This window comes from Miniopterus schreibersii (assembly GCF_964146895.1).
Source record: "Miniopterus schreibersii genome assembly, chromosome: 13".
Taxonomy (NCBI): Eukaryota; Metazoa; Chordata; class Mammalia; order Chiroptera; family Miniopteridae; genus Miniopterus; species Miniopterus schreibersii.
This window is the reverse complement of record NC_138113.1, coordinates 18,841,380-18,859,702: the sequence shown is the minus strand read 5'-3', so window position 1 is coordinate 18,859,702 and position 18,323 is coordinate 18,841,380. Positions and strand designations below refer to the sequence as shown.

Genomic DNA, 18,323 nt, shown 5'->3' with positions numbered 1-18,323 from the left:
GAACCACTGACCTAGTGTTACAGGTATTGGTAACAGGTAACAGGTATTGGGGGGGGGCTGTGGCAGCTCTGAGGAAGTTCCCAGCTCTGGCTGGAAGGTGAGGGGGTTCAGAGAAGGTTTCCTAAAGGAAGTGAGTCTTAAAGGACAATGGGGAAGGATAAGGAGAGGGGATTGGGACATGCCAAGTACATTTAGTTCTAGAAGACAAAAGGAGAAAGTACATATGGTTTGAAAAAGAATGCAGATCATTCCATTTGGCCCTGGAGATAGAGCTGGAGAAACAGGCAGCTCCAGAGCCACAGCTGAGGGCCCTGTGTGGACACTGTCCTCTTAGTGATTATGGACGCGTGACTGTCCAGCGCTGAAGTTGGAAAACAACACGCGTTCCAAGAAAAGACTCCTGGCAGGAGAATCCTGTCAGTTATCTTTCTTCAGAAGAGGCTTCCTTCTGAGCCTGGCATGGGGCTTTCCAGCCTCTTGGAAGAAATCCTGGTCATTTCTCTGAAGTGACCAATCTCACTGGAGGTGACAGGAGAGTAGAAAGGGTATGTTGATTACATATAACCAGAACTGGGGGAGGGGGGAGTTTTTGCCATTGACCCATGACGCTGAGCGTGACACTGAACATGATACAATAATTGTTTCATTACGATTGACTCTTGGAAAACCTTAAGCTTCACCCACCTCTAATGGCCTCCTGGTCACTCAGAGTGGAGGGGTGACAGGCCTAGGAAGGAGGGATTGGGAGACGGAGACCCTGACAGCAGAGGTTGTGATGAAATGTGCTTCGTTCCTCTCTCTCTAGGAGAAGATGATGACGAAGACGAATGTGGGGAGGAGAAGCTGCCCTCCTGTTTCGATTACGTGATGCACTTTCTGACTGTGTTCTGGAAGGTCCTCTTTGCCTTCGTGCCCCCTACTGAATACTGGAATGGCTGGGCGTGTTTCATTGTCTCCATCATCATGATCGGCGTACTGACAGCTTTCATCGGTGACCTGGCCTCCCACTTCGGCTGCACCATTGGTCTGAAAGATTCTGTGACTGCGGTAGTGTTCGTCGCGCTTGGAACTTCAGTACCAGGTAGGGAATACATCTGCCTTATGATCTTATCCTGCCTAACAATTTCAAGGACTGTGATAACAAACCAGGCTTCTGAAAGACAGGAGCCCAAAGATATAAATAATGTCACTGCCAGAACATTGTCATGGCATTTGTCAAGGTTGGAAAGTTGGTCGGTACCATCACAATGACAGGAAAGCGTCCCCAGTGGGACCGCATGGCCTGCATGGCGAGAGCGCGTTGATTTGATGGATTGGTAGATGAGCTTCCCAATACAATTAGCCCTCTCAAACTGACAAAACAAAACAAAATTACAGAATCATCTTCAAGAACAAAATTTCCATCTTTTCTATAATTAGTCAAGTTTGGATGATTTCCATGAAACACTGTCTTCATTGGGTAACTAAGATAAATACTTCCTGAAGACCTGTTATGATAGTCTCTTGACTCAAGTATTAATGGGAGTAAATAAAAAGAGGCAGACATTGATCAGGACAGGGGAAAAGTAACCTCACAGAGTGCTCATTTCATGGCCATACCTCCATTCATTCCTATAAGCTGAACTTTTCTTCCAGCCCACAACTGTAGCTCACTATGGTTGCTCAGGCTTCTGAGTAAGACATCCTCCTCCCAAGCATGACATTGACAGCAGTAATTTTCAAACTCTGAAGAGCATCAAAATTATCTGGGAGTTTTCTTTAAAACACACAAATGCCTGACACCCACCACCAACCTCTGGAATCAGAAGATCTAGAGAAAGAGCCCAGAGATGTGTTTTGAGCTCACAGGTGGTTCTGCTGCATGTCAGAGCTCTTTGTGACTGAAGTGCTAGCCCTGTTCCCCGTGTTGACATGTTGACATGTCAACCTCATGTCAAGATGTACAGCCTCAATTTGAGCAACCTGAATTCTCTACCAAGTAGCAGGTCCTTGACATGGGGGAAAGGCAGGACTTGAGAGGAAATACCACCCTGCTGATGGTACCATTCAAGGTTCCACAGTTACCACAGCCTTCATGCCAATGCTGTGATTTCTAACACTTGCCATTGTTGGCAGCCTTGGCTTTTGGTTTTGAGTCTGAAAACAAATACAGTTTAAATCACATCTCTCTCTTTGTTGAAATCCTCTAGTTGTTTCCCACTCAGATTCGTATCATCTCAGTGACTAAATATAAGTTACTTAACTTCTCTGAGCCTCGGTTTCTTTGTTTGTAAAATCTGGATAACCATACTTAACTTGCAGAAATGTGGTCAGGACTGGAAAAAACACCTATGAAGTATGCATCTAGTAAAGCTACTGGGACATGGAAGTAATTTAATGAAATAGTAGCTTTTGCAATTATTTATGTTGCATAACTTAGGAGGACCTGACCAGAAAGCATCTTGACACCCTGTCCTTGAGTAACCAGGGATGAAGTGTCCAGATTTACCCTGGTCAACCACAGCACATGTGCTACCCAACTGATAAACCGTTTGGGAATCCTAATCAAGAGGCCTGGCATGGTTTTGGTGTCCCATTGAGTCGATGGAGCCGGGGCTTTAGAATGTATGCTTACCCTGCCTTAGGGAGCAGAGCTAGGGCTATGCAAAGTCTTCCAGTTGACTGCTGGTCCTCAGAGCAGAGCAGGCTTCCTATCAACCTCAGCTCTGTTCCAGCAGTTCCATGTTTGGTCTTTATTCTGGATTTTTTCCAAAAATGACCAGAAATTTACCAAGTAGGAGGAAAATTGTAAAATATTCATAGTTCAAGTTGCTTTGTTTATATACAGCTAACGGAACTAAACATCATGGTTATCCATTGCTCTGTCTGTGGTTATTATAGGAAATGTTTTGGGGTCTACTTTGCCTAAGGCTTAAATTGCTGTATCAAATGGGGCCCACATGAGCACACACTGTTGGCTGTGGGTTTTAACCCTTGAGGAGAATATGTTCAAATTATGGTAATGAAGGCAAAATTGGGTCTCTCATCACAATTATTCAAAGTCAGCAGTTGGTACTAGCAAATGCATCTTTTGCTTTCAAAAGGATTTTGAAAATGTTTTCCTACATCAAATCCTTATTCCAAAAAATGTGTTTTTTTAATTTCCCAACTCCTCATCACAATACCTCAAAACTGGCTCCTTTGTCTAATACCAATCTTCCAAAATGGCTTTCTGCATCTTTTGCATTAATGCTTTTGAATAGTGTGCAGTCATATGATTAAAAAATATTTTTCCATAACCTGAAATGTGTATCACAGTAAACCTGTGTTTGGAGGAGTCACTTGTTCTGCCACTTAAAGCCAGCTCAGTTCCCAGAGAGAGGCATCCAGAGGTAAGAAAGCCTACTGGGGCACATGTAACAGAATCATTTGTTGTCAAAATGGTTTCCCTACACTGCCATCAGTTCTTCCATTGGGATACAGATTTCCTTGCTGTGTTATTGGGAGAATTTCTGTAATTTGTTGCAGTATTAACTGTGCAGCATGCTCCCCAAACAATACATTCATAGGTAATTGCAAATAATCATATCTATATAAACAGACTTTTATTTTCAAAAAACAGCTGTGCAAATTGAACAAGATGCGGAATGAACATAATATTTCTGACTTTATTCTTCAACACTGATGATTCTGAGCAGTGCTTTTATCTCCTGACTTAAAAAATAATAATAATGTGGTTCCCAGATGACAAAGCCCAGTTGCTACAGGCAGGAGGAGAATGGGGAAAGCTCACCCTCTTTGCTTCTCGCCTCCCATTAATTGGCATTGGTCCTGGAGCCCAGCTTTTTCTCTAAGCTGATGTCTTTTTCTTTCTTTCAGGACACAATGTTTTATTTATTATTTCAAGATAGCATTAGAATTCAAATATATTAAGCCAAGTTGTGTTTTTTCTTTTTATTGTTGACTCTATTATAGCTGTCCCCCATTTCCCTCCCCTTTGCCTCCCTCCACTCTGCCCCCTCCCCTCCTACACCTTCACTACATTATGGTCTGTGTCCATGGGCTATGCATATATGCATATATATTCTTTGGTTGATCTCTTCCTGTCCTCTCTACCTGCCTCCCCTCTGAGATCTGTCCGTCTGTTCCTTGTATCCATTAGGCTGATGTCTTGACACTTTTCCTAAAGTAGAAGAGCTCCTGGCTAGTGTCCAATATACTGCTGCGTCTTTCTAGGTGAGACAGATTCTTAGTTTGTGCTGGCCTGAAGGGCACTGGAAACTTTCCCTGCCTGAAGGCAGGATTAAATATCATTTGAAGTATTTTTTACCATATTGCTCAAAGTTCATGGGAAAAAGAGATTGACTTTCTAGGCGAGACAGCTTCTTCCTCATACCAGCTGGTAGCAAATGCTCATTATAACCTGCTGGCAGAGAAAGATTTCTCAGGGTCTTCCCTCTTCCCAACCATAGGGATGCATGGGAGAGCTTACAAACCCATGCAGGTTAGTAGAAGAAGGACCTGCTAGTCCTGAATCACCTTTTACAGAGCTACCCATCTGGAGAAGAGTCCTGAACAGTCTCTTTCCACTTCTGTGCATCTCTTGTATTCATAAACTCTTCAAAGTGTGGCAGCCATGCGATTAAAATGTTTTTCTGTGACATGAAATGTGGATTGCGGTCGGGGATGAGCTAGGGCCTGGTCTCCAGCCCTCTTCTCTTCTTGGCCAATGCTCACTCCCTGGGCCAGCACATCAATCTTCATGCCTTAAATGCCATCCATAGGTCAATGATCACCAAATGTGTATCTCCAGCCTTGAGTTGCCCCTGAGCTCTAGATTCATATACCAACTGTTTTCCCTGTATCGAGGCCAGATGTGTAATTTTCAGCTCAAAATTACCATGTCCAAAATAGAACTGTTGATTTCCATTGCCTAAGTGCCTTATCCTTCAACCAACCCATTTCTCTCCAGGAAAACAGTACCATCATCCACCCAGGTGTCCTTCGTCCCTTCTCATCCCCACAGTCAGTCCATTTATAACTCCTGCAGATCTTTCCTCTAAAGTGTATCTTGATCGAACCCCCTTAGCACTCTCTCTCCCACTACCCTTCTGGTCTAGACAGTAGTTGTCTCTCCCTCAGATCTGCACCGTAGCCTTCTATCTGTCTTCCTGCTTCTGCCATGGATTGTTGTAAGATATAAATCAGGCACATTTCAAGAGCTTCCTCCTTCACTTAGCATCGCTCTGGCTCATAAAGACCTATGTGATTCAGCACTACCCATCTTTCCATTGCATGTCCCTCCTTGCCCACTATTCTTTAGCCCCACTGGCCTCTCTACTGTCCTCCACGCACCAAGTTCCTTCCTTTCCCAGGGTTGCACTAGCTGTCTAAGATGCTCTTCTACAAGACTGGCCCTTTGTCTCAATCACAACTCATCTTAAATGTCACTTCTTGGACGAGACCTTTCCTAACCATGCAATGTGAAGGGGTCGACCAGTTCTTCTGTATTATATCACCCTATTTTCTGAATTTATTACTTTCTGGATTTTTTTTATTTATTCAAATAAATATTATTGTTTAACTCTCCTCACTGAAATGTAAACTTCACTGGAGCAGAAACCTTGCCTTTTCCCTCTTTGTCATATCCCTGGCTTCTAGAATAATACCTACCTAACACCATCTCTATAGACGTTCGCAAACTACAAGTATAAGTAAGATATATTTGGTATTCATTGCTTTGTAGATACATGGATTTTTATACATTTTAAAACAGCTTCACTATCCTCCCCCCACAGTAACCTTGGCTCGTATAATAGGAATTGTTGGAGGAAGTATCGTGCAATGGTACTTGGAATTAGGCCATGGGGTGAATCTTGGGTAACACCCCATGTTTAATGATATATAAATGCTAAATGTCCTTGGCCAGTTCAGTCAGTTAGTTGATCACAACACAGTGCTAAGGAGGTAACTCTCATAAGTTCAGCTTCTTACTCTCATTCATTACCCAGCACGTCACCCTGGACCAATACAAGCCCAAGGAAACCGCGAGGCAGAGAGCAGAGACCGAGGCCTATTGAACAGAGGCCATGAGCATGATCTCCCTGCACAAAGAATGACACAGTCTCGTATGACACGTGGTAGATTCGAAAAAGGGAAATGTGGGCTATAAAGAAGCCCAGCTTAATGGCCACATCGTGGGTACCGCATGAGCAACAAAATGAATTTAAGGCCCGCTTGTATTTTTAGAAGGGAAGGCAAATAAAATGCTAACTCAATTTAAAAGGCAGACTTTACATGTGACTATAAAAGAATTTTAATATCTGTTGGGGAAAGTGCATATTATAGCTATGAAATCATGGTGCTTGGCATTTGTGCGCAGTGCCAGCTGGAATGCCATCATCATTCCTCGGCACACAGACCTCACATCCTGCCTTTTCCTGGGAATGAAACATAAGCTACATAGGGCTTGTTTATACTCTGCTTGATTCCAGAAAAGGATTTAAATCTATAAAATGCCTTCACGTTGTTCAGCTACCTTTTCTGGCACATGATCCAGAAATGTTAAATCTATCTGTGACCATATTTGTTTAGCTCAGCACATATAAATCCTGTATTTCGTGCACAAGGAGAAAATAGCTTATTTTGGTTCTGTCACTTACAATCAGAAAGTTACGTGTTGTGTTTGTCCCCCTCCCCCCCCCCAAACACCCTGGAGCCCAGGGGGCTTTGGGGCATGGTCTTCTATAAACTGCAGCTATTATTAGGTTATCACTGTAAAGATCATGGCTTGAGACAACAAGCAGGACTTGCTGTAGTTCTGACCTAAAATGACCCCCACTGGGATCTGCACATGGGCCCAGCAGAGGACTAATTGTACCTTTTCATTCCTGAGAACAGTTGCAAAACAACAAATAACCATCAATGTGCAAAAGGGTAATGGAAATGTCCTTCTCCGAAGGATTCTCTGCAGGGTGATGTCAGATGGCTGAAATACAGCAAACCTGAACCAACCCCTTGTCACACTGGAGGGCGTCAGCTCGGGCTGCTCAGAGGGGTCCCCCTCAGTGTAAACCACCTGGTTCCAGGTAGTACCTGCCCACCCTTCCATCTGTGCTTTACTCTGAGGGAGAAAAGGGACAAGCCTGGCATCAGTGACTTCTGCTGTGTCAAGTATTCTTAATCTGAGAGTGAAGATTAAGCTCTGTCCTGCACAACTTCTATGCCTGAGTTGAGCCTACTGTGGAATATTAGTGTCAACTAATATTCAGAATTAAAAAACAACAACTATGTTCCGACAGACAATGCCAACCTCTAACTAAGAAGCCTAACATCAAATATTCAACGGATCTTCCCTCTGTACTAGTCATGAGGCACTGAAAAGGAGATTGATACCTTTTTTAAAAAAATTAAAGCGAAGGAAGCAGTGCGATGGAGTGGCAAGGCGTAGGCTAAGAGCCATTCTGCATTGGTTTTCATTTGGTCATTCTACAAACATTCTGTGAGCTCCTACTAGGTACTAGGCCCTGTTCTACATGGTGGGTGGAGGTGGAGGGATAAACAAGACAGACATTTTATGTTTAACCCTATGAAGTTCACACTCCAGAGGGAGGAGACAGATACTTAAAAACATGACCAAATCGCCGATAGCAATGAGGATGGACACTTGAATAAAACAGGATTACGGGATCCTGGAATGGAGTGTGTACGCATGCAGGGGTATTTTAATAGGGTGGCGTGACTGCTTGTACCACTAATCTTTGGCAAATTACCTAATCACTCAGACCTCCGGTTTTCCCAAGGCAAATTTACCCAGGCAGTTCTAGTCTCAGGAATTATGAAAATGTGTTACTTTTTCTGGGTCCCACTTCAAACAGTAATGCCTTTGAAGTATAGCAGGTCCTTGAATAATGTCCTTTCATCCAAAGTCATCTCATTATAATGTTGATGAGATGCCTCAGGAACTTAACTCGTTTATATCAATTTACAGATGGTAAAATAAACTCTTGTTTATATCAATTAACATGTGGTGAAATTGTTGTTTCACCAAAGTCCTAAGAACCTTTCGCTGACCTTAAATGAGGACTTAAATTATTTGGTGTTTTCCTTGTCTGGCACCTGGGATGCTTTTACAGCCCCCTCTGTTCTTACCAGCTAGTACCAAGTGCCCTGGGTTTTCATCCCCAGCACCCATTCTCGCAATCTAAATATTCTGGGTTAGTTATGACTTTGGAATATTCACCAGATGACCCACATTAAAGCATCAGTGACTAATGATGGTTTCATAAGGGCAGAGCATTTGCATTTAATACAAGAAGTGTTTCAACAATAACCACATTTGCATAGCTTCATTGTTTAAAAAGTACATTTGTATAATTTATCTCTTTGGTATCCACAGCAGCCCTGAAAGTTAGGCAATCTGAATGCGTTATCAGATTCAGAGCATGGGGTAATATCTGGCAAGAACAGGATTTGATGAAGGATCCTGGAAACAAGCCTGCAGCGTAAGGACCTGGGCATTAGGAATTAGAGTGTGGATTATAATCCCACCCCACTCATATTCCATCTGACCTCTAGGGAGCTTCAGTTTCCTCTCCTGAAAAAATGGGGCTGATGGTACTGTTCATCTCAAATGTCAGGAAAAGCAATAATATAACAGTGCACTGAAAATTATAAGACATTGTAAGAATAAGGGATACTTGTCAAAAGACTTTTATTAAGTATCTACTCAGAGCTGTGCTAGTGCCTGGGAGAGAGATAAAGACAAACTTGACATTAGGGCTCAACATCATAGCATATTCTTAACAGCTTGGATAGAGCCCTACACCTTGTTTTCTGGTCTTTGCATTACAAATTACATGTCTAGTAAGAGCCCAAGTACCGGTGATGAAAGACTTGGGTAGTATGTCCCTTCCCAGATATCTCAAGGGCACAAATCTCTTAACAAGCTTGTAAAAAGTATTTTTCAGGTCATGTGAATATGCAAAGCAGCTGTGGGTTGAAGTCAATAAAACATACTGTTAGTAAATAAAATATAATGTTGCTATAACACAGAATGCAAATTAAGAGAGAATTTTGGCTCTATTCTACAGTCCATCATTGCTTGACAGGCGTGGTGGGAAGGAAACAGACAAATACACATCTTCCCTCCCAGCCAGTCCTGGGCAAATTTTATAATCAGTGAGGTGTGTTTTTGAGGATTCTTGTCCCACTTAATGGCCTGTCCCAGGCACCTCCTTGACTCTAATTGCCTGGATCCATAGATTTAGCTTCACACCATCAGAGTCCTTTGTAGCTCATTAAGGCTACCTGGAGGTGAGAGTGGGAAGGTTCTGATTTAATTTTTCTCCAGGTTTTTCTATCAGAGCCTTCTCAGCTATCTCTGGCTCTGGCCTGGCGTGGGCGCCGATGGCTTTACCATTTCTAATTATCTTGAATATAGTTATTGTTGTTAATCTCTTACAGTGCCTAATTTATAAATTAAACTTTATCATAGGTAGGTATGTATGTATAGGAAAAAATATAGTATATATAGGGTTCGGTACTGTCCCCAATTTCAGGCATCTGCTGGGGGTCTTGGAAGTATCCCCTGTAGATAAGGAGAACACTGTTCTCTGGGATTCAGTTTTCTCATCTATAAATTGGGGATAATAATAGTACCTACCTCATACAGTGTTGTGTGGATTAAATGAGAATCCATATAGTGTCATAAATGTTAACTATTGTTTTTGTCGTCATCACCATCATTTCTAGACATCAAGGACAAATACATTTCCCCATAATCCTGCAAAAGATCTCTTAACCCTAAATCACCTAGCTGAAGGAAACCATAATGAAAATTATAACATCAATAACATTTGTCATCAGAACATGGAATTCTAAACGATCATCAGCAATATTTGCTGTGCACCTATTAGTTTTCTTGACACCAGGCTAAGCCTTTTTGCATTACTTCTTTTAGTCATCTTTATAGCCATATAAATGGAGACATTTATCTTCCCTATTTTACAGATGAGATATCTAAGGCTTAGGGAGGTTAGTCATCCTGAGGTCACAGAGCCAGTACCTGGAAAATGGAAGTAGGCTCAGGTTCCATTCCACAGCTTAGTACCTTACTGCCATACCTAGACACACTGCGCAGGCCACGGCAGCTAGGCCTGGCCTTCTTCAGTAACAATGGTGGTTACCCACGGAGCGACACGGACTCAGGTGACCAAATTAGCCGCTTCCAGTAGCCTCAGCTTACTAAATATCTCCACGCCAAGGAGAACCCCTAATTCACATGAGCCAGCTGGGGACTGCCAGAGGCCACGCTCAACATTCAGCGGCCTGTTTACCAGGCTGATCAGAGGAGTAAACAAGCAAGATCCCCACAGCGAAGGTGCCACACCTGCCGGAGCACACAGAATCTGACCCGCCAGAACCACGTTCGCCCGGGTCCCCGGAGAACCAGCTCAGAACACCCGGCTAGTTAGTTTAGGGCTCCTCTCTGACCACCGTGGGGGGGCGGGGAATGACCAAGCCGTCAATCAAACAGAATAAGTACCATCTCAAATAAACTCTGAGTTCTTTCAAAGGCTCAAAATGGTTTTTGTTGACATCAAAGAATTAGAACCAGGGATTTTAGAAAATTTTAGCGCACCCCGTGAAGCTTGGGGTTGCAGGAAAACTTGGATCCTCTCTTGAGCATCTGTGAACATCGTACTGAAAAATAATCCCATTCTGGGTGTGTTTAAGAGAGGAGTATTATCTTTTTTCTTTTTAGAACATTCATCAAATTACAGTTTGAAAGGCAGATCAGATAGCACGGTTGCTTAGTGCTCCTCCTCTGCCTTGTGTTCCCTGGGGGGAAAACATCCCCAGTATTTTTCTCTTTTAATTAAAATTAATATTTTTTTTAATTTAAAATATACCAGGATTTTAGATTCATAATAGAACTAATTCCCAGGGTGCAAACATTCAAGTTATATGAAAAAGAAAAATAATCTGTGTTTTGATAACAAGAATGGTAGTTTTTTGTTGATCTGTGTGTCAGAGCTGTTCCGTACAGGGAGGTTCGATTACTGGTGGGGCACATGCCTGGATTGTGGGCTTGATCCCCAGTGGGGACATGCAGGAGGCAGCCGATTGATGTTTCTCTCTCACATCAGTATTTCTCCCATCTTCTCCCTTCCTCTCTCTCAAAAAATCAGTTTTTAAAAAATCACATGTAAAAAAGAAAACAAAACCAGTGCTCAGGCCCACTCCAGACCTATGAAGCAGACACTTGGGTGGGGCTGGCAAGTTGGTATTTTTCAAATGTTGCCCTGGTGATTCTGATTTGCAGCTGAGGGCGGATAGACGCAGGTATTCCAATCTGTCAGCACAAGTTCTCCTGGGCTTTTTATTTACCCCTGTTTTCCTCTTTTCTAAAAATAAGTCATGCCACTGTCTCTGTTACTTTTTCATTCTCTTCAGGGACAACTTTTATGGGCAGCAATTTTAAGTGTTTTTCCCTTTTTCAGTTTTTACAATCCCTCTCCTAACTGGTCATTAATCAATCCAGCATCTGTAATTCCCTGATCTCTTAGACCTCACTTGGAAGCCAAACAAGGACTCTTTTTCATAAACCAGTGAAGTGCGTGTATGCATGTGAGTGAGGGAGTGTGGTTTTCACACTTACTTGGTAAATAAGTATCACAACTAAAGACAAAACCTTGTTAAGGTCCCAGTGACAGCAGAAGAATTAGTGTATAAATAAATAATATTTCTATTTGAATTCTAAAAGAGCAAGACAAGCAGTGCATACAAGAGAGGCAAGAACAGAGAAGAGGAATGCACGCATCATTTAAGCAAAGACTCCTGCCTTTCAGCCACTCATGAGATTAGGGCCTTAAGCCAGAACATCTCATGTCTTTTTATGACTTGGGGTATATGGAATTTTCAAAACAAAGAATCTCTTTGATTTTAAGGAACAATTTTATGCTCTATTATATTTTTAAATGCAGAGGACCATAAAGTTAATACATCTTTAAAGAGTGCTATAACTCCCCCAAAGTTTAGAATCATTACATCAAGTCAGAATTCCTTACCACTTGTGGGTTCTCTTGGGATCTGGCTCTGTTGTATTATAAAAATAGCAAATAATATCGAGCATTAAGTGGCAGGTCCTATGCTGAGTGCTGTTCATGTTCACTCATTTCCTTTAAAACCCTATAAAGCAGGTAAGCTTCTTACCTGGCAAGTGGAAGAGCCAGAATTCAACTAATTTAACGGTCCTCCTCCCTTGGCCTTTCATGGTACGCCTGCTGGAACGGGGTTTTGAAAAAATAAGCACAGCATAACTTGAGTGGGAGGACTTCAGAGTTAAGCAGTCCCAGCCCTTCCACCAAGCCCACCCAAGTTGTTTTACGAGCAAATGACCACTATATCTGAGGACATCACTGTCTTTCAGAGAAATCAGCTGCTCCTTACCTCTTTCCAATTAGCTGCTTCCCTAGAACTCACAGATCTTTTCCTCCCAGCAAGGCCCCCCAAACTGTGGGCTATTGGAGCAACAGCTTCTATTTCCATGCCTTAAAGCTTTGGTTCTCAAGCCTCGGTGTAAACAAGAATAACCTAAGGCACTTGTTTAAATGCACACCCCTGTGTCTCTTTCCTCAGAGGGTCTGATTAAGTAGGTTGAGGGTGGAGCCCCAAATGATTGTTTTTTAACTAGGCTCTCCCAGTATTTCCGATGCCAGTGGTGTGCCAGCGTGTTTAACATTACACGCAGTGTTTGAAACACAATCATTGCTGCTACCATGATGGCTGGCCAATATGATTTCAAGGAAATAATTTTGCCAACACTTCTTATCTGTTATTGAAAGATAAATGACTCTGTGTTGTGTGGTTTAATTTCATAAATATTGCCACAATATTGATCAATGGCAGTATCTTAAGGTCTAGAGACCTTTCTTCCTAAGATCTTCAAAAATTTCATTTAGGTCATTTATTCTTTAAAAGAAGATATCATCATTAGTCAGTTCTAATGAAGCAAGGTGGTCATGGACAAAGTCCTACAAAAAAAGAAAAGTCATACCAAAATCCTGTCTGTGAATTGAGTCTTTTGATGTATCCTGAGCAGCACCCAAACAGTAAAGTTATGGAGAGTCTTAGAGATGTTCTAGTCTAAATAATAGATGTCAAAACCAGAACCTAAACAAGTGAAGTGTCTTGCCCAAGAACATACCGTTAGAAGAGCCGAGAGCGTCTCCTTGATAAGGCTTCTCCCACTCCTACACCACGAAGCTCTGTACCCCCTTAATCTGTCTCATATCGTCAGTAATCACAGACGCTGGGGGATGCAAGCATGCACCCATCAGCAGGCTGCGCTTCAGGTAAAATCACTTTCAGTGCCGGTTCCTAAGCACAAATCACTTGAGAGTCAACAGCTGGCCCCAAAGTATGCTAAGAGTCAAGAATAAAATAAATCATCTGGGGTGAAGCCCTTGCTCTAGAGATATCCATAAATGTGTCACCTGCAGGACTGTCCAAAAGAGCCTTTCTCCAGAAGAGGTGTTTAAGGCTTTGTCTATATGTAACTATAAAGTTTGAGAAATTCAGGTAAAAAACAATTTCTGGAAGAAAAGGAAGTGAGTTGACCTATGGCTGTGTACCACCCAGATGACCTAGCCAAGGTTATATATAGTGAAATCGAGACAGGTCTACAGAGAACAGTTATGTCCTGACTCGATGATGTGTTGTTTAATTCCAGCCACAGCTGCCTCCCAAACAAATCTCTCCTGCTATTGATTTACAGTCATGGGTACCAAGGATTGTATGACTAATCAAAAATTTATTAGAATTCAAGGTGGCAGTTAAAAGCAAAAATTCCTATTAGAAATCTGGCCTGAAGCATACTAGTAGACCCCACAGGGTCTGATGTAGATGGGCTATGATCACTCTGAAAAATGCTGGCCTGTAAGTTCAGTATTACTAAGAACTGCGGTATCTGTGGGTAGAGAACTTGACCAAGATCACCTGTTACAGCCAGCACTGAGTCCTCGAGTCCTGACACCTGGATCCTGTTGTTCTGACCACCCCAGTGGGACACCAGAGAACGTCACAGCCCTGTGGGGTCACTGGGTTTCCACTGGGGGTTGATTCTGGAGTACACAGCGGAAGCTTCCAGCACTCCCCACCCATCTCTAGAAGGCTCATTAAGTATCTTGCCTCTTTGCTCTTCCTCTGCAGACACATTTGCAAGCAAAGTGGCCGCCACCCAGGACCAGTACGCAGACGCGTCCATCGGCAACGTCACTGGCAGCAACGCGGTGAACGTCTTCCTGGGAATCGGCGTGGCCTGGTCCATCGCTGCCATCTACCACGCGGCCAACGGGGAACAGTTCAAAGTGTCCCCTGGCACGCTAGCTTTCTCTGTCACTCTCTTCACCATTTTTGCTTTCATCAATGTGGGGGTGCTGCTGTATCGGCGGAGGCCAGAAATCGGAGGTGAGCTGGGTGGGCCCCGGACTGCCAAGCTCCTCACGTCCTCCCTCTTTGTGCTCCTGTGGCTCTTGTACATTTTCTTCTCCTCTCTGGAGGCCTACTGCCACATAAAAGGCTTCTAAAGGAACATCAGATAGAGTAAATTTATATATATATACATATATACATACAGAATTATGTACAGTGAACAGAGGAAACTGACACTTGTCATGTTCTCTTACCTGCTGATGGAATCCAGCTTCAAGAGCATTCTTACTAGGGCTGAAGCGAGAAGCCATCACCTCCCATTCCCAGGGGCGTCGTCATTGAACGAGGCGTGGAGGCAGGGCCGTCTTGGCAGCCCGGCCTAGAAGGGCTGTGTTCTCTCCAGGTTCATAAATCGTTAAGTCTTTGATTTGTTTTCTGTTTTGGCTTGTTTTGGGTAGGGGTTGGGAGGTGGTTGATGTTTGCCTTTCATTTTGTTTTAGTTTTGTTTTGTTTCTTTTGTTGGGAAGATGGGGGTTCTCGCTTCTCTCGTGGGAGGTGACGACCAAGCTAAATGCAAATGGATTTGGGGGTAAAAATTTAAGTCTATAAGATTACTCTCCCTTCCCCCAAACACTTTAAAAGTTATTTTGGATTAAGAAAGGATATGGGCACAGAAGAAGAAAGAAGCACGTCTTCACTATGTCAGTAAACCGGAGCTCAGCTCTGGAACAAGAGCAGAGGCGAAGTGCCTCCGAGAAGCCCGGGAGCTGGAATGGAGCCAGGACAAGTGCGGGGTGCAGATTCCGCCTGCCGTTTAAGATACACTGCCTGGCACTCTTGTTCAACAGGTACAGGAATAACGCGCCTAGACCCCCGGGAACACGCAAAATCCTTTCTTTCTTCTCCCGTTAGCTCTGGATTGTGATTGGCAAGGCCCTCATTCTGGGGTTCCAGCCCAGCTAACGCCCCAGGTGCCCGCCCCCCCTTCCCCCTGCCCCCCCCATGCAAACAGGAAGAACAAGTAGCTCCATTCAGAAAGCTGTCACCCTTCTCCATTTGCATCCATCCGTGTCCCAGTCCCACGCTGCTGTTGCCTGGGCTCGTGCTGGTTTTACTTTCAAAAGCATCCATGGCTTGCCCAGCCCCGGTCCGGTCACGCCGGAGCGTCTGCTCCCCTTCGTGTGCCTGTTTGGGAATGTCGTTGTGATAGTTACACGGTGCATGGACGAAAACAAATAAAACAAAGCAAAGCGTTCTCTGTATATAGTAGAGCATAGCGCACACCCATCTCCCGGTCGGCAGCGCCAGGGGACACTGAAGACAGGAGTGAGTTTCTTTCCAGCCCGGCTGTGGCTTCCGTGCAGGGACTGCGTCTGTGACCAGGGCTGCCAGGAGGAAATGGCTCGTGTTCGCGGAGCTGCACATTCATTTCTAAGAAGCAATAACTGTCACGGGGAGAGTGAAAGCTGTGGGGAGGACAGCAGGCAAAGTGCAAAGGATCTTCCTGGAAAATGAGCCATGTGCAACTCACCAGAGCCTCTAAAAACCCGCCGCTGCGTCGGGAAGGCCCGGGAAGGTGCAGCGGGGGTGCGCTAGGCGCGCCTGGCCTTCGGGAGCCTCTGTTTTCACAGCGCCCGCCCCTGAAGTATTTATTTCACATCTGCTCTGTCTGGCACAGATGGTAGATAGTGCTGGTTTGTTCCTTTTATTTTTTTATGTGAAAGGCTATTTTGAGCCCTGTTTCTTTCACGTCCAGACCCCTCTGATTGTATCTGCAGTTCCTGAGTAGGAAAGAAGCCAGGCTGACCAAAGGGTCTTCACAAATGAGTCTTCTGCACTCATGACTAAGGGGTGGGCAATTAAAGGGGAAGATGAGTGCCTCCCGGCAGGGCTACACTGGAGGTTTTAACCCTGGAAAGGGAATGGCTCTTTCTATTTCAAAATACCAAAGAGCACGGATAAACCCACATTCCATAGTAGTGAGTCCGCTAATGAGAAAAAACAGAGTCACGGTGGTCCCCTCGCAGAGACTTCTCAACCTGTAAAGATTCCCAGGCTGGAGACACTCCCAGCCCTCTGTATTGATTCAAAGATACTTAAGAAGTAAAAACTGTTGAGAGCTATTTTCTCTTTTTCCACTCAATGATCATGATCATTCATCATTTACTAGCTATTTAGTGACTGAATGAATAATTAAATGCTGGCTACCCACTCAATAGGCCAGGTACTATGTTACCTCCTGGGGACTAAACCATGATCCCTGCCTTCAGGGGGTTCAAAGTTAATGTAATTGCCCTTTCCATGAGTAACAGTTAACCCAGCCACAAGGAAACAGATTTATCTTGCAAGGAAAAAGACAATTATGAAACTTTAAAAATAAACACATTGAAATTGTGCAAAATACAATTATTCAAATGCCTAAGGATTTTGTTGTTGTTGTTGTTGTTGTTTGAACTAAGAGAGTATAAAGAAAGCATAGATTAGGAAAAGCATCCTAGGTGTCCTTGGCCAATCTTGCAGATAGCACATCTCCTCATCTTAAACCAAGAAAGGCAATCATGTCGGTATTCCGAATCACTGAGAAGGCCCAGTTAATCCCAGTTTGTATCTTGGTTTAGCAACAATACTTTTCTGTGCCCCCACCTCAACAATTCTTCTTATCTCCTGGAGACTCGCTCCTGGCCCAACACACTGGTGGCCTAACTCCTTTGGGGGGTCACACTCCAACTCCCTTTTTTTCCCAAAGATTTACTAAATGGAAAGCTATCCTAGAAACACCAAGTAAATATTGTCAAGGGATATAAGCTGTTTAAACATTAGAAAGATTTTGCACTCATTTTTAGCCATATTTGGAACGTCAGTGATCCCGTAGCAGATTGTCACAGAGGACTTTTGAGGAATTCTTGCCATTGGTCAATTTCAATTTCAAAGCTTTTCGGTTTGTTTGCTTTTTAAATTTTTATGTTATAGGGAAACTATGATTCTGGTTGTTCAGGGTTTGTTAGTAATTCTAGTTGTGTAAAATTATTTTATTTTGTTTGATTATTTTATTTTGTGTGTATTGTGCACAGCTTTAGGGGGAAATGCATTCATCGTGCGGTTCCTCATCCATGGTACACGTTATGGACACAGACGAATAAAGCTTCTCATTGTTTCTGACTTAATCACTAGTGATACAGCATATTCTGTACGGAATGTTTTCTCTCTTCTCATTGTCATCTACTTCATTCTTTTGTTTTCATGTTTTAAAGAAATAAAAACCCAAAAGGTATTATTGTGCAATTGGTATCCTTGTCCAAAAGAAAGAAAATAGGTATATTAGTATTCGACTTTTACAAATATAAACCCTTTTCAATGTCCCAAGAGAGCACAGTATGAGAATATTGTCTATCTGACAGTGTTGAGATGCATGTTGGACATGTCACCATCTCACTAATTGTTTTCTTACATCATTTATTGCCACTTTATCTGCATCCTTTCTGCATCCAAGAACATGAGCCCCCAAACAGTTACACATCAGACCACTTTTTAACACCTGGGGTATTGTATCAAATCAGTCAATTGGGATTGACTGATTTGATACAATCATCAAAAGTGTGTAACTAGTTGCTTCCCTAATTGTCTAGCGTATACATGTAAATAACACTTTATTCACCTGACCGTCTTAAAAATTTTTAGAATTCCTCATTATACTCATATTTGGTCATGTGGGAACACTTCCATATGTGAAGGAAACAAGGTATAATTTAAACATTTTATTGGATCAACAATGAATGTGTTTCTTGGGATCCAATCTTTGGTTTAACAAAAAATGAACAGCCAACATTTACTTTTTTAAATGGCAAAAAGTAATTAAATGACCAGAGTCTCCTTGACTGTTTAACAACCCTTCAGCAAATGTCGTAACC

At 43.0% G+C, this 18,323-nt stretch overlaps 1 protein-coding gene across 4 annotated transcripts in view; it reads left to right on the top strand.

The window, feature by feature from the left end:
* Positions 1-17,788, top strand: part of SLC8A1 (solute carrier family 8 member A1) — a 296,646-nt gene extending 278,858 nt beyond the window's left edge. For 3 of the 4 annotated variants that reach the window (XM_081156222.1, XM_081156221.1, XM_081156223.1), the window contains 2 exons: positions 806-1,081; positions 14,194-14,679. In XM_081156222.1, the coding sequence (XP_081012348.1) occupies positions 806-1,081; positions 14,194-14,570 (653 nt within the window). In that variant the 3' untranslated portion in view covers positions 14,571-14,679. Of the gene's footprint in view, positions 1-805; positions 1,082-14,193; positions 14,680-17,486 lie in introns of those variants that run through there. The other variant, XM_081156220.1, reaches the window with a different exon arrangement.
* The last annotated feature ends 535 nt before the right edge of the window (positions 17,789-18,323 follow it).